The 16,242-nt window shown below is 43.4% G+C and overlaps 1 protein-coding gene and 1 long non-coding RNA gene across 7 annotated transcripts in view; one reads left to right on the top strand and one right to left on the bottom strand.

Moving 5' to 3' along the window:
- Nucleotides 1–699: 699 nt before the first annotated feature.
- Nucleotides 700–13,073, bottom strand: LOC144263755 (uncharacterized). Its single transcript, XR_013345845.1, has 2 exons — nt 12,922–13,073; nt 700–868 (listed from the first exon to the last, which is right to left on the bottom strand). It is a non-coding gene; the product is annotated as an uncharacterized LOC144263755 (long non-coding RNA).
- A 388-nt stretch (nt 13,074–13,461) lies between these two features.
- Nucleotides 13,462–16,242, top strand: part of DCUN1D4 (defective in cullin neddylation 1 domain containing 4) — a 73,601-nt gene continuing 70,820 nt past the window's right edge. For 4 of the 6 annotated variants that reach the window (XM_077815655.1, XM_077815654.1, XM_077815651.1 and 1 more), the window contains exons 1-2: nt 13,563–13,804; nt 16,134–16,234. In XM_077815655.1, coding sequence (XP_077671781.1) covers nt 13,797–13,804; nt 16,134–16,234 — 109 coding nt within the window. In that variant the 5' untranslated portion in view covers nt 13,563–13,796. The other 2 variants (XM_077815652.1, XM_077815653.1) reach the window with 2 other exon arrangements.

The following is a 16,242-nucleotide window of genomic DNA, read 5'->3' as shown; positions in this document are numbered from 1 at the left end:
TGACTGATCTTGCTATTTTCGATCAGTAACATATTTTCTCATGTTACAAGTAGAATGCCATGTGAAATTGAAAGTTTGTGTGTCTGCTTAATTGTACATTGAGACAGTATAAAAGTAGGAATTACAAGCTGTATACTGAGAAGTGATGACATTGTGGCAAGGTTAATCTCTCTTCACCTCCCTTCTCTCCCTCATTCCATGCCGAATTTAGGACCGTCACCAGTGCCTTCCATTTTTGCAGGTGTCCTGCTGCAATCTTAGCTTCTTCCCATGTCATTTAACAGTTATTATGAGTTAATAGGGTTAACTTATTCTTTCCAGGATACATAGATACAATTTAGGTTAGAAATGTATTGTATTCATGTGTATCTCAGTTAACAGAGACCATATTACAATACATCTTTTTATTACCAAATTACTGTTTATCCTGAAAATATTGTGTTGGACTGTTCCAATTCTATTGGCCTTAGTTCACTCCATTCTGATTCTTGAGATATTGAGGAGGATTTTAGATTTTTTAGATTAGAAGGCTTTAAATTTTTCTAACATTAATAGATCTGGATTTTATGAAGGTGCATAATTCCAACACTATGTGTATTCTGTGTCTGATTTCCTAATATGGGGCCAAATACTGCCCTCCCTTAAACTCATGCAACCCCATTAAAGACCTAGGAATACATGGAATTACAGGAAAGCACAAACTTAACCCATGATTTATTTATTTGTCTCTCCCCGCGTGGTTTTACTGTGTTGCATTTCCAGTTCACATAGAAGAATGCATGCCCTCCTCTGCTCTGGATGTGCAGTACTTATTCATGGCTGGGATTCCAGTGGTCCCCCATCATTCTGGTATCCAATATTTCTGCAACTAATTCAACAAAAATCCTGTTTTTGTTCTGAGGTCATTACTTTTTATTAAATATTAAAGTAGATTTTAGTGTTTGTTTGGAGTGTATGGATCTAAATTCAATGGGTGAAATCCTAGCCCTACTGAAGCCAATGGAAGTTTTGCCATTGATTTACAAGGGACAGGATTTCCCTCCATATGTTTTGTGGGGATGAAAAATAGATGGATTAACTCTGGCTATAATGTACAAATATTTGCTTTTCTCTTACTTTGTTTTCCCTTCAACTTATTAAACATATTCTCTCTGCTGTATGACCAAACATGTTCTTGATTAAAAAGTTTAAACCAAAGTAAATCATTAATAATAATAATAATTAATAAAAAGCAATACAATACAACATAAATGATGATATTGGAGAGAAAGTGTTCATTCTACTAGCTCATTATAATTGGAGGATAATGCTTTCATGTCTGGAAACCCTTTGATTATAACCAAAGGTCTCTGCTGAAAAACTGGGTAGCCCACTGATCCAGATGTTGGAGAGAAGGATGAGGAGTATGGGGAGCCAGGAGAAATTAAAAGCAAAGCTGTACAAAATCAGGGAAAACTCAAACCATAGCTTGGCCTTGGCTTACAATAGGAATGGATAATTCTATAAAGCTTACTCTTTTCTATGTAACACAGTGCAAGTGATTTCTTAATATAAAGTATTAATTTGGTTTGTCCCTAAAACTATTTGATTCAAAGGTTTGGTGGTAAGGTTTGAATAAACCACTGAACATGGGGGTAGGATGCCCATTATTGTAAAAGTCTAGGTAGGTGCTCTTATGTGATGTGTGTGTGTGTTATATTTCTTCCTAAGGTGAAAAAGGACATTCTGCTATATGGGAACACTAACTCTCAATTACTTGTTTTTTTGTAATTTCAGAATTTTACCATGTACATTCAGTCCATACATTCATATGAAATTAACATAATTGGGGGCTGTTTTTTCTCTTTATTGTGTCTGTTTTTGCTTTTGCCTGTTACATTGTGTGCTTTGTTAAACTCTTATTGGTTCCTTTTTAAATGTGATGGGATTTTTTTTGTAAATGGGTAAGGTTTATTCCATTACATCTTACTCTACCTCATGGATCATCAACAGTATAGCCAGCTAAATTTTGATTGTATTGACCAGCAATAAAGATTATGCAAAGCAGTAGGAATACAGCTTGATTTTTTTACATGTCAGATTAAGCATGCGCTGGGCTGATGAGAAAAAATCTTAATTTGTAAACTTGATGTGGAAGTCACTGATAGAAAATAATTATGGTACAGCACGAGATCATCGTTACAAAGTCATTTTATTGTGGTGGCCTCATTTTAAGACTGACCTTGCTGAAGTCATGATCAATTTCCACCCAGCTAACTTTATAAATGTGGGTTAATACAGATCCTGAAACTCATTCAGTCCTTACGTGCCTGTTTTAAATATTAGGATGGCAAGTTCTCAAATAAGCATCAGCGATACATATTGTGTTACATCTGCACAACCTATTAAGGCCATTTAAAGACACAATTCTGAAGCAATTTTTAGGAGATGATATCGTAGGTTGGTGGTGAAATTCCTTATGTCTCAGTAACTGGGTAAAAAACCCTCAAACCTTCTCTCCCTTCAGAGGACTGGGTTAGATTGCGGACTCAAATAATGTATTCTGGTTTATGGAAATGTGATGCTTTATGCAGCTCATTTTGAGAAACTCTTGTTTTGATATTTATACATTATTTGAGCAACACATTCAGTTTAAAAAAAATGGGTAACTTTCTGAATCAGAAATACATAAAAACAGAGGGCCAAGTCCCGATACTCTTCTCGTATGTGTTAATGTGGATCCCCTTGTGTGTGTGCATGCACCTTGTGCCCATGGGATCAGAATGTTTTGAATAGCACTGTCTATCAGGGCTGCACATGCATCCTGCGCCTCTTCGCGCTTCTCTATGAGGTCACAAACGGTGGGATGGCCCCAACCCTCCCTCAGTTCCCTCTTATCACTTGTGGTAGCAACATGGAACCTGGCAAGTGTACAACATACTAATCCTCTCAAATTCTTAACAAAAGTTTCAAACTCTTTTGATGCACTGATGTGACTGCCATGAACACTACTCATCTAGCTGAACTGAATATTGACAGCCAGACTTCCCCATATAGCTCCTCAACATGGCAGATTCAAAACCTGTGGGCTACAAACCTGGCCCATCCTGCAACAGACTAATTCTATGGAAAGATGGGCAAAGCAGGTGCCCCTCCTTTAGGAGAGTCTCATATACTGTGTAGCTGCTCAGTATGCCTAGCATTCTCCTTATATAACCTACAAGTCAAGAGCTGCAAGGTTGAAGCATCATCTGAAGAAATCTGTGAAGGTTTCTTTAGACCCCAAGGAGATGAGCATCAGAGTCCCACCAGCTTCATTCAGCATCTCAACAAGCACACAAGTGACACAGAAGACCAGCACAGAGAAGAATGCCAAGAAAAGACCTGGTACTGACACACACACTCCTTGCCACAGAAGCCAACTCCATTAGTGCCATAGACACCATTGTCACTAAAGCTGATGCCGACACTGAGAGGGACAGTTCTGAACACAGAGGCAGAGCCCCAGGCAGAGCTCAATGACTTCCTACTGCAAGGACAGGATACTTATCAGGACATAAAACCATCAAGCCTCGCTCACGGGCTGGTGACAAAAAGCAACCTGCAGCACAGTGTGAGACTTCTTTGGCACCCACCTCAGCTCCACTGATGTATTCTTCAGCATTGACGCCTACAGCTGAAGATGTGCCTCTGGAAGAACCAGGACCATCATTGGTACAGAGGCACCTACCTTTAGACCCAAATACCAAGAATACCTTGGCATTGCCCCAGATGAAGTTTATTCTTTCTGTCACTGGAGCAACTTTGAGTACAGAACCCTCTCCTCGGACATCCATGGTGACACCATAGAAAGTCCTGTTTGCTTTTGCTACAAGACCCAGCTGCCCTCTCACTAGAAATGGCACTGGACTGCTCAATATCAAACAAGCCAGTCCCATTCCTCCAGCATGCTAATATGGCACTACTGGGCTTACTCAGGTCTGCCACTGCATGCCTCTAGGAGCTAGTGTCCACTGCACTTAGGAGTTGCACATCCCTCCATGGCACTCTCCCAGTTCGCTTCTCCCGCAGAACAGACAGGACACAGGGAGGACTACCAGGAAGAACCAGACCTGGGGGTAGGGCAACAATAGCGTCCTTTGTCACCACCAAGACACCTTTCATTTTCATCATACGATGAAGCAGTGTCCTCAAGGTGGGATGACTTCAAGGCATTCTAAGAGTTCCTTGTGAGAATTGCAGAGACTCCAGAGATATCAGTCATATCAAAGAAATCTCACTAGCTTTTCAATATTCTGATAACTCCTGATCCAGCCAAAATCATCCTCTCCACAAATAAGGGGTTGCTTGACCTAGCTAAGACCCTCTAGGATCTTAGGATAACTAGGATGACTAGGATAACCCTCTAGGATCTTAGGATAACTAGGATGACTAGGATAACCCTCTAGGATCTTAGGATAACTAGGATGACTAGGATAACCCTCTAGGATCTTAGGATAACTAGGATGACTAGGATAACACCCACTGCAAAACTAGTAGAGAAGCAGTACCAGCTCCCTCCAAAAGGGGGTGAGTACTTTTATGCTCACACCAGCCAGGGCTTGTTTAGTTGTCTTGATAGTACATGAAAAATCTAAATCAAACAAGAATACCGTAAGACAAGGACCCCAAAAGTCTCAATCTGTTTGGGAGAAAATCTTACTCCTTGACCTCCCTGTAACTGTGAGTGGCAAATTGCCAGGCTTGACTTTGACTTTCTGTCCCAGGCCAGAGTGACACCTTTTCTATCTTTCAAAATTCCCTAAAAGAAAAGGAAGAAAACTCTAGAAAATAATCAAGGAAGGCCAATTGGTGGCTAAGATGGCCTTACAGATGGCAATGGATGTCTCTGATACCACAGCCAGATCTATGGCCATGGTGGTGACAATGCATAGAGCTTCACGGCTCACACATTGGGCATCCCTAGGTAGATACTGGCCATGTCTTCCTATACCTGAATACTTTGCTGATCAGAGGAAGATGCCAACAGGAGACTGCTGCAACCACAGAGTACATCCCTTCCCTGTTCCCCCAACTTGGACTCCTTGTGAATTATGAGAAATCCTTTCTCACACCAACACAGATGATAGAGTTGATGGAAGTCATGACAGACTCCCGACTGGCAAGAGCTTACCTTCCAGAGGACAGGTTCTGGTCTCCAGTTGATAAAAAATGACCTACAATCAAGTCCAACAATGACAATGTGTACATGTTTGAGGCTATTAGACCATATGCTGGTGTGTATGTGTGTGATGCTGCTTGCCAGACTTCATCTACAGCCCTAACAACTATGGCTGAGGTTGGTATATTCACGTGACCAGGAAAATCACAGACCTGCCCTCAAGTCTTATGAGAACTCACGTGGTGGCTGGACCCAAAGAACATACAAAAATGGCTGTCATTCTTTGCCCCCTCCTCAAAAATGATTTTTAGACATCTCAGGGACAGGTTGGGGTGCCCACCTGAATCATCTGCAGATGCAAGGGACCTGGTTCTAGGTGGACCTCAAACTATGTATGAGTGTCCTGGAACTCAGGACCATCAGATTGGACTGCATGGTGTTTGTGCTCTTCTGCAGAACTCCACAGTCCACATTTTGACACACATCCAATGCACAATATAAAGAAACAAGGAGGAGCTTGGTCATCCCTACTTTGACAATCAGAGTATAGGCATCCTAAGGGGAGAACAGAAGGTTTAAGCACCCCAAAACAAGCAATCAAACCAACCGACTGCATACTGTCATTTTACTATAAAAATATCAAGGTCTTTTATGAAAGCTTGTCATGTTCTGAATTTGATGGTCATTATGAGATATGTATAGAGACCATGGTTATGAATGTATGTACGTTTATGTATGTATGTATGTGTATATATAGAAAATAGTAAATTGTAACTGTGGTGCAACTTTAGCATCATCTCATAATAGGGTAGTGAAACAACGAGGCAGAGAGGGTCTACTAGGCAAGCCAGTTTAAAAAAAAAAAACAACGTCAAGTACCCATGCATCCATTATCCAACTTGGGAAAAGGCAATGGAGAACCATTAAAGTTAATAGGAAGGCATTGAGACATCCTGGGTATCAACTCAAGAGGGAATTTCTGCCACTCTGAATAATCATGAGTCACCCTGCCAGAAGAGGGTGGGGGGTGAGTGGGAATCTCTGTGTATATATAAAGTCTGCTGCAGTTTCCACGGTATGCATCCGATGAAGTGAGCTGTAGCTCACGAAAGCTCATGCTCAAATAAATTGGTTAGTCTCTAAGGTGCCACAAGTACTCCTTTTCTTTTTGCGAATACAGACTAACACGGCTGTTACTCTGAAACCTTTTAAAAAAGAGGCCTGAAGATGAAGTTTTCATTCAGAACTTGAAGGACAGTCTCAAAGGTGGAAGGCTGTCTGTGAATGCTGGAACCCCCCGCCCTCCAAGCTAGGGGGTATGCTGGAAAACTGTTTAAAAGCAATAAGTAACTTGTGTTAGAAAAGGGATTTTATCTACTATAGATGTGTAAAGCCTGAAATTGCATCTTTATGTTCATTTACTGAATAACTTGTATGTGTTTGCTCTCCCCTACTATTTCATCTTTGAATCTACGGTTTTTCTATTAAATAAACCTTTTGTTTATTTTTACCCAGGTCTCTTGTGCAAACTGTATGGAGTATTCAGAGTAGCAGCTGTGTTAGTCTGTATCCACAAAAAGAAAAAGAGGACTTGTGGTACCTTAGAGACTAACAAATTTATTTGAGCATAAGCTTTCGTGAGCTACAGCTCACTTCATCAGATGCATTCAGTGACTGCAGGAATCTTGATTCAGTGACTGAATGCATCCGATGAAGTGAGCTGTAGCTCACGAAAGCTTATACTCAAATAAATTTGTTAGTCTCTAAGGTGCCACAAGTCCTCCTTTTCTTTTTGTATGGAGTATTTGTCCAAAAGTAAGCTGGTGTCTTGGGGACTAGTGTCATGCCTGCAGGGGTGATGAACTAGAGGGAAAAAATCAGAGTGTCTGGTGCTTAAGAACCTGTGAAGGATGGAATTGGAGAGACTCAAGACTAGAAGGACTGTTAGTGTCATCTTGCAAGGAGGAAGTAGGCTGGTTGGAGTCAGGGTGAGATCTTGTGCTTGTGGGCAGGCTGCTGGTGTCAGGGATCTGAGCCAAAGCAGCACAGCATTAAGGAACCCCAAAGTTATAGGGCAGGCAGTGACAGAACCCTTTCCTGGTCTTGTGTGATCCCCAAAACATCACACCTACATCTGCCAGGAAGCCATCAGGCTTTGGACATGGTGTCATTAACAAGGGGTAACCCTGTTGGCTCGACACCTTTCAGGAGTCAGCAATGACCTAGCAGGCTTCTTAAGCAGACATGTGGCAACAAACTACAAGTGATCACTGCAAAAGTCCATCACAGAGCCGATATTTCATCAGTGGGGGACCCACACAATAGACTTGTTTGTCACAGACAATAACACCAAATACTTGATCTTCTGCTCCAGAGGAGACTTGAACCTGGGATCACTACCGGATGCTTCTTGCCTTTGGTGGTCTCAAGTTCTCCTATATGCCTTTCCATTGATTTCCCTGATCCCCAGGATAATATCCAAGATCAGACAGGAAAAGGCTATAGTGATCCTGAGAGCACCCTACAGGGCAAGACAGTTTTGGCTGTCATATCTATTGTAGATGTTCAGGCAGCCTCCCATACACCCTCCAAACTGTCTGGACATAAAATCTCAGCACCATGGTCACAGACTGCATCTGGACCCACAGTTGTTGCACTTGATGGCTTGCATTTTGGCTGGCTGAGCATGCCTGAAAGAGACTGCTCCCTGCAGATTCACTAAACTGTTTTACAATCCTTCCACTAGGAAGACCTACTCCTCAAAATGGAAAAGTTTCTCCTGATGGGAAACCTAACACCAATCTAGACCCAGTAGAGGCTTTGATACCAAAGATCCTTGACTACATACTACACCTGAAACATGCAAGGCTAGCATTTAGATCTCTCAAGGTCCATCTTGCAGCAATGTCAGCATGTCATGCTCCAGTACAGTCGTACTTTGCCTTCTCACATCTGATAGTATTAAAATTCCTCAAGGGCCTCTTTCATACTTACTCACAGATTAGAGATCTGACTCCAGATGGGAACTCACTGTCATCCTAAAATTCAGAGAGCCTCCTTTTGTGCAGCTGTCAGATTGTTCGGTACACCACCTTACCCTCAAGACAGTCGTTCTGGGTACCATTGCCTTGGCACAGAGAGTCAGCAAACTCTGACAGACACTGCTATTCAAAAGAATGCCACCTTGTGCACATGAGATGCATGCACATCTACAGTGGGATCCGCACTGACCACGACATCCCAAAAATCCAGTTACCATAGGGTGAGTAACTGTTCTTTTTCACTCAGTCCATATTAAGTCAAAACTTTCATTGACCTAAAGAGTTTTGCTTGAGGAAGAACTGTGGAAGGACTTCAGGTTTGCTCACAGTGCACAAGATACAGAAGAATTAGATATGTAAATTCAAGTATTTAAACATCAACCACCACCTTTTAAAAAAAGCAATAATGCTTTTCTAATGAAAGAGTACTACATTTGTGGTCAGTTCTATAAACGGAGAGCTCAAGCTCAGAACAGATAATAATCCAGAACTCCTATGCCAGTACTGGGAAATCAAAGCAACTAAATAAATGAATTTAGTTGCTCCCTGAGTGGGGAGCACGAAGTCGGGCAGGCAGCAAGGAGGATTAAGATGGGCTGGAATTATTTAGCTGAGTGATTTGGAATCAATTACATAAATTCAGTTGCCCCTTTCAACCACATGCGGTCTCTTTTATCCCTATTTCAGTAATAGAGCTATGATATTGTACATGAACAGAGCTCACTCTTGTGGAGCTCTGTTGTATTTCCTAAATTAAATCTTTTCAGCAGCATTATGTAAAACTGTTTCGTTTGTTTTTACCAGGGATTCATATCTATAAATGAATGAGATCTGTGATTATTAGATTTTTCTGAATGTATTGTTTCTCAAATCTCTGATCCACCCCTTTGTTCTGTTTCTGTGATAAGGGTGCTGTTCCCTAGACAGTTCTTTTCATATTCTTAATTTAAAAGTTGTAGTGGTTTGTAGCCATATGGATTATGTTTCCGGCACTCAAAATTATTTTTCAAGACTGTCCTTTAGCAAAGCAAGATAAGCAAGTACTTTGGAGCCATGTGGTGGCCTTAACAATTCACAGCCTGATTCCCTTGGTCTTGAATGGTTGACACTACTAGGACCCCTTCACCCCCAAGAACTTGTGCCTCAGTTTTCTACTCCACATTTCTGGTAGCTGGAGGGAAGGTGAAGACAACTTGCAATGTGACTTCTGTCACTAACTGCAATTTGGCCAAGTACATTGCACAATATGCATTTTCCTTTATGTGCTTGTCATTTTAACTGTCAATAAAAAAATAAAAGCAGCATGAACCAAAAAGGACAAAAGTCCTCTTTACATCTGGAGTAAATTCCATGTGGAGGGGGAAAGGGGTAAGAACAGGACGGGAAAATGTATATAATTTTGCCACATTTTTCCAGAAAATCGAAGAATTTCCCAATTTCTGTCCTGTTTTTGTTTGCCCTACATGGTGAAGCTAATTCACACATTGTGTGATCGATTTCCCATGCAGTTATGCTAGACACTTTTTGCTTTTAATTTATGTAGAGCTAGCAGAATCTGCAGAGAAATGTCAGTATCCACTAAGCTCTCAGTTAATTCACATTATAAAATATAAGGGATGGTCTCAAAGACTTGTAATGCCACAAGAGCCTTATATCTAAAATATAGTATTTATGCAATAACAGCCTTAGCAATGTAGAAGACCAAAGCTCTTGTCAGACTCAACAACTCCCACTCCTCAGCACGCAAAGAAGCTGGGAACCACAAAGATGTCTGCTGAGTCTCTAAAAACAAAATGTAGGCTGGATCAAACCACAGCACCTCTGCCTGGTGATTTATACAGCACTTTACAGCTACAGTTAAAGGGGACATATGCACATTCTCCAGGCTGGAATTAAGGTGCACATTATAATAATGGCCCTTGCTCACAGGGGGTGGACTGTGAAAATTAAAGCAAGTTTTGACACACAGGAGGCAACAGAAAATGAAGTCATTTCAGTGTTTATCTATGGGTTTCTTTTGCATTGGTAGCTCAAATTTTAGGGCCAGTACCTGGAGGGGAAGAGAGAGAGAGAATGTATGAGTGTGTTTGTACACCAACTTGTTTAAACCATCTTGGATCATTGGGTACAGTGTCTGGAACATTTCAGGTGGTTTTTTTTTTTGTTGATTTACAATATTATTTGCTTTATAATTATAGAAAGGTCTAAGCAGCAACATTTCAATCTGAATTTCTCCAATGTTCAAGGATATTCAGATCTGGGTATTATGATTCTGTCCCTCCCCTCTTTATAATGAAGTCAGCTTACATCTAAGTAAGATATAAAAACGAAGAGTTTGCTGTTTTTTTCTGCTACTTTTTCTTTATCATTTGGTTTTTGTGTCAAGGTGGTGATGTAGCATTAATGCCAACTAGTAAGAGGAAAGGAAAATAGTGAAAAAAGGAAAAATACTAAAGATGAAGGGGAAGAAAAATTCCAGTTTTGCAAGACTTGGCAATATGGCAGAAAATTCTTGCTTGTACAAGTTTCAGAGTAGGAGCTGTGTTAGTCTGTATTCCCAAAAAGAAAAGGAGTACTAGTGGCACCTTAGAGACTAACCAATTTATTTGAGCTTAAGCTTTCTTGAGAGCTGTAGCTCACAAAAGCTTATGCTCAGATAAATTGGTTAGTCTCTAAGGTGCCACTAGTACTCCTTTTCTTTTTGCTTGTACAAAGACTTTTATCCATGGATATGTGGACTGTGCTCTGATTTCAGAATTAGTGTATAACATTGCCTAACAAACATTAGGAATCCATATTCTGAAATGAAGTTTGTCTTGTGGTTAGTACAAGAAACTAGGAGTCACAAGCAATGAGTTGTATTCCGAGCTCTGTTACCTTCTTTGTATGACTGTTGATGAAGTTACTCAGCCTCTCGGTGCCTCAATTTCCCTTTCATTAAAAGGGATTTAACTTAATCTGTGTAGCCTGTGAGTCTTATCTACCCTTTTGTGAGTCCAACCTATGCACCTAATGAGGCAAGGATCTTGTGAGAAATCTAGTATGTGATCATGTCATTAAAGGTTGTATCATAATGCATATGCACAAGGGAGCAAAATTAAGGTTGCATAGGCAACCATAAATCTGGTGTTTTCTACCTTTTGAGTCTGACTTTGTAAACTAAATTTTCTTTAACATAGTTTTTTTCTTAATTCCCTAAGATTCCCCACTCCCCACCGTGGTAAAAACAACTTCTATGGTAGGTACATCTCCCCCCCACTCCCCTTATATATCACTACCGGGCTTAAATCCAGAACTTTCAGCATTGTGGTTGCCTTCTTCCACTTGAGCTACAGGACTATGTTAGCTGGGAGCAGAAGGCTGTTATGCCACTGAGGATGTGGGCCACTGGCACCATGTACTGGTCTAGAAGGATGGGTGGCAGGCATTTGGACTGCTGTCTGTCTTTCTCTCCCCTCATCCATGCCCAGAAATGGGGAGCTCCTTCCCTATGTGTTCCCCCAGGGTTGAGGGGAATGGAACACTAGGTCTCTGCAGTGGAGTTTAGTTAGGGGAAAGGAGGAGTAACTATTGCTGTTTTGTTGGTCTTCAGGTGTTCCCCGTACACTACTTAGTACTGCTTTGCAATATGCCTGACTCGTTAGCATATTTGGGAGCTGCAGGTGGGGGTGTTATTTTGGTAGGCTGCCAGAATTTTACCACAGAACACAACAGGAAAAGGAAAATAGAGATTTTGAACAGCTTTTTAGTCAACTAAACCTGAATGATGTTTTGTGAGACAAATGAATGGCACTCCTCTGTGCCAAGGACTTTCTTCCCTGCCACATTTCAAATGCCTACTGTGTTAGATTTTTTCTCAAAAAAACAAAAACAAAAAAAACCCCAGACCAAAACAAACCCCAAAACAACCCACCACCAACCAAAAAGCTACACTAATATTTTATAAGGGAAAATTTTATTCAACCTAAATACATGAGGTTCTTGAAGCAGGAATGGCCCCAAATAGTTTTTGGCCTCCTGTGGAGAAGCCAAGCCAAGCCAAGCAAAAAAAAAACCTGAGCAGAATAGCAGTATGGCACCCCCTAAAGATAACACCCAGGGCAACCACCCTGCTCAACTGCCCCTAGAATTGGTCCTGTCTAAAAGCTCTCATGTTATACTAAGGGAGTGTCTACACATAGACAGGTTTCAGAGTAGCAGCCGTGTTAGTCTGTATCCACAAAAAGAAAAGGAGTACTTGTGGCACCTTAGAGACTAACCAATTTATTTGAGCATAAGCTTTCGTGAGCTACAGCTCACTTCATCAGATGCATTCAGTGGAGAAAATGGGACAGCCCCAGCCATTCTCCCAAAGCCCCCACACCACAAGGCGGTAGCCCTTTGCTGGAACCTTACCAGGCCCCCTCAGGAGGCTATCACCCTTTGATGGAACCCTGCCATGCCCCCCCCAAATGCTGCAATGCTGCCTCCCCGCTTGCCTCCCCCCTGCAGGGGGGCTGGCATCTGTGCTCACTTTTCCCTCCACATGTTCCTCTGCACCCCACCTTTTTGACAAAAGTGGGCATTTGTCCTGCTTGCTCTTGCCAGCTGATCAAGTCAGCAAGAGAAAACGGGACAAAAGCCTCCTTTTGAAAAAGAAGTAGCAACAGCTGGGACAGGACTTAAAAAAGAGACTATCCCGACTCCCAGCCAAAACGGAACATGTGGTCACCCTGGCTAGTTCTGCTGCCCCAGCCCAACCTCTGCAGCTGTGGTGGAAGTCTGTTCTTCCCCTCGCGGGCTGCAGGGAAGTCAGCGCTCAACAGCTTCTCGCAGGGCATCTCTGCGCAGCTCCCGGCTCGTCCAGCCTAGGCGTGAACTCGGCGCGCTCCACAGCCCCTGCGCTACCTCGCTCAGCTTCGCTGCCTCTGCCCCACCCCCTGCGAGCCGCTGGTCTGGACTCTGCTCTCTTTAACCAATCACAACAGTCTGTGGGCGTGGTCCATAGCCTCCAAGACCAATCAGATTCACGGGAGAAACAAAGTAGTGTTCTTTGCACGCGCTTTCCGAGCCAGAAATAATTGACGTAGGCAAAGGCCAATCAGTATGGCGGGGAGGCGGTACTCGTTGAGAACTATAACCAATAGGAGTGTGGAAGTAGGCGTAACGGGTAGTGTGAGCCAGGCAGAGAGGGAATGACAGGTGTGTGGCCTAATTGCGCAGTGAGGCAGGCGTTTGCGCACGCCAGCCCGAGCCAATGGCGTGCGTGTATGGGCGGGGCAGGAGGCCCAGTGCCTGGGCTCTGTGATTGGGAGATAGAGACAGAGAGAGCCCGGTCGGGCAGTGTGTGCGCTGCACGAAAATGCACTCGGATGCCGCCGCTGTCAGTGAGTAGCGGCCGGGCCGGGCATCCTACTGCGGGGCGCAGGCTGAGGGAGTCTCTGCCCGAGGGTCGCGCGGCTCGGGGGGGACGGCCTCTCGCAGCCCGTCCTGGGGGCGCTGTGCAGGGCCCGAGGGGGGAAGCCCGCGGGACGGGGGCAGCGTGGGGCCTGCTGGGGGCATTTGCGGGGCATCTGACGACGGGAGCCCCGTGAGGGCGCCCCCACCTGAGAGCTGCGGCGGGGCCGGCTGGGCCGATGGGGAGGTGAGTGGGGTTCCCGCAAATGCCGGGGGCGGCAGGTAGCCCAGTGCCGGCTCTGCGGCATCAGAAATTCTGCCAGGGAGCAGTTTGTGCCACTACACCGGGCGCTGGTAGAGACTGTGACGCAGTTTCTCCAGCCTCGCCCAGGGGCCCCGTGTCCGGCCCCGGCCCCGCAGGGTCCCTCTCTGGGGCCGGGCGTGCTGAGGGGCGGGTGTTCCGCTGAGGCGCCGCCTTGCGGCTTGTTCCACCGGGGGTAATTTAACGGGTTCAGTGTCAGTCCGGTGCGGGAGAAACGGGCTGTGAAGGGGAACGAGCCCGGTGCATTGTGGGAGCGGGAGTCTATCCTGCTGCAAAGCGCGGTTGGGGTCAGCGCCGAGGAGGACTACAACTCCCAGCGTGCACCGCGCCCCAAGTCTCCCCTGCTTGGGTAACTGCAAGTTGCAGCCTGATGCTCTGTGGCCAGCCCGGGTGCCCCGCAGTGGGGGTCGGCTTAGGCACCTTGCGGGGGCAGCGCAGGCAGGGACATGCTCCCCACACCGGCGTGGGAGTCTGGGAGACGAGGCTAGAGCTGTCCCAGGAATAGCTCTCTTGAGGTGGGGAGCAGGAGGGAAGGCTGGGCAGCGTGCTGCCCTTTGCGGGGGGGGGGGGAGCACCGATTGGGCTTTGTCTCTGGGGTACGATGCCCTCCGGGGTAGGGTGCAGGGGTCCTGAGCACGGGCAAGGCTTTGTTTTAGGAACAGGTTGCCTGCTGAGGTGGGGGGAGGCAGGGATGCTGAGCACAGATAAGAACGTGCTTCAGGAACTTGTTCCACCCCTAAAGGGTGGGAAGGAGGCTACAGTCCCAAGCACAAGACTCAGTAACATGAATTTGTTGCCTGACTCTGATGCGTGAAGAGGCACAGCACTGAGAATAAGCACTTATTTATCTCATGGCAAAGACTGATCTCGAACATTGCTATTTCTTCATATGTTCTTTCTTATTTTCGGTGATCTCCAAAAGTCTGAAAATAGCTTTTAGAAGAGAAACAGTGTACATCTTGGATTTTCTTGAACCCATCTTCTACCTTTGAGAATTAGAGGTTGGAGAAGAAGAGCCAGGCATAGGAACATAGTGTATATTTAAACATACAGGGTTGGGTCATTGCTCCAGCAAGCCTGATTATTATTAATTTGTATTGCCATAGCTACTGGGAGCTGGTAACTAGCACTTGTTGCTTCAAAGGAATGTAGAAATGTACCATCCCAAAATTTACATAGCTAATGGCATAGTGAAATGTACATTGGTAAATAAAATTCTCTTGAGCCCTGCGGTGCAGAGTTTATACCTTGGAGTTTGAGGTTACACTAACCCTGTTTTAACATAAATAATGCCATATATTTAACATAATGTAAACAAATGGGATAATTATCCTGCAAACACGTTCTCTACAATACAGTTATGGGCACATCAGCATATGTTTTATGTTCCATTCAGTCTTTTCAGAAGTTATTACTAAGAAAAAAATAAAGGTTCACACCCTTATTCTGAAGATGTGTTAGCTGGAGTTGATGGACACTTCCCTCTGCTCCCTCATTTGGGATGTTTTAGGTTATCTAATGCCCACTTAATGTCTTTTTTTAATTTCTCAGTAGGAAACTGAGAGTACTGTTTATGGTTTTCCAGCTGTCACTGTCTTCTTTTTTTAACCCACTTTCATAAAATCTTTTGGGTATAAGATATCTCTATGCCAACTAATCAAGCTTTGCAAAACTTTGCTCCTCAAGTTTGAGTAAGTCATTTTCAGTATAGATTTAAAAAAAAATTTTTTTTTATCATTAGTATTATGGTTTGAGTAAGTAGATGTCCTCGGCTGGTAAGCTTTTTTGGTAATTTTGCAAGACCTACTTAATCCTTTTATTTTTCTTCCCTCTTCCACCTAATCAGGAAGGACTTAATTATTTCTTAAGCATCTCTGATAGTTTAATATCTTCTGTAGTCTTGAAAATCTGTAGTGATGGCCATTCTTTAATTCCTTGGCAATTTATAACATTGTATGTCTACTTACATATAAATATTTTCCTAAATTAACACTTTTTTTGTCTCTAGTTTATTCTTCTGTTCTCGTTGATTAATGTGGATGATTGAGATAAGAATTAACTGTACTCTTAATAGCATAGCTGTCCATATATTGAGTCTAGAACAAGACTAAGATGAGACAGGAACAATCCTCATTCTTTTAATCTTTCCTCAGAGATTTGATCTTGCTAAACCTCCGTTGTTGCTCTCTTATGATATGAACTCTGTCAATCCAATTTCTAACTCTTCTCAATTTTTTTTCAATCCTTCTTTGAGGATGACTACTTGCTTTGAAACATTCCCTAAAAGATGTGAGGTATGCTTGCCCATCTCATCCCCAAAACAAACATGTCATCTCAAGATTTCTTGCCAGTTCAGTGAGTAT

This window comes from Eretmochelys imbricata, chromosome 4 (genome assembly GCF_965152235.1).
Source record: "Eretmochelys imbricata isolate rEreImb1 chromosome 4, rEreImb1.hap1, whole genome shotgun sequence".
Lineage (NCBI taxonomy): Eukaryota > Metazoa > Chordata > Testudines > Cheloniidae > Eretmochelys > Eretmochelys imbricata.
Note: the sequence above shows the minus strand (reverse complement) of the source record. Positions and strands in the feature narration are given on the sequence as shown.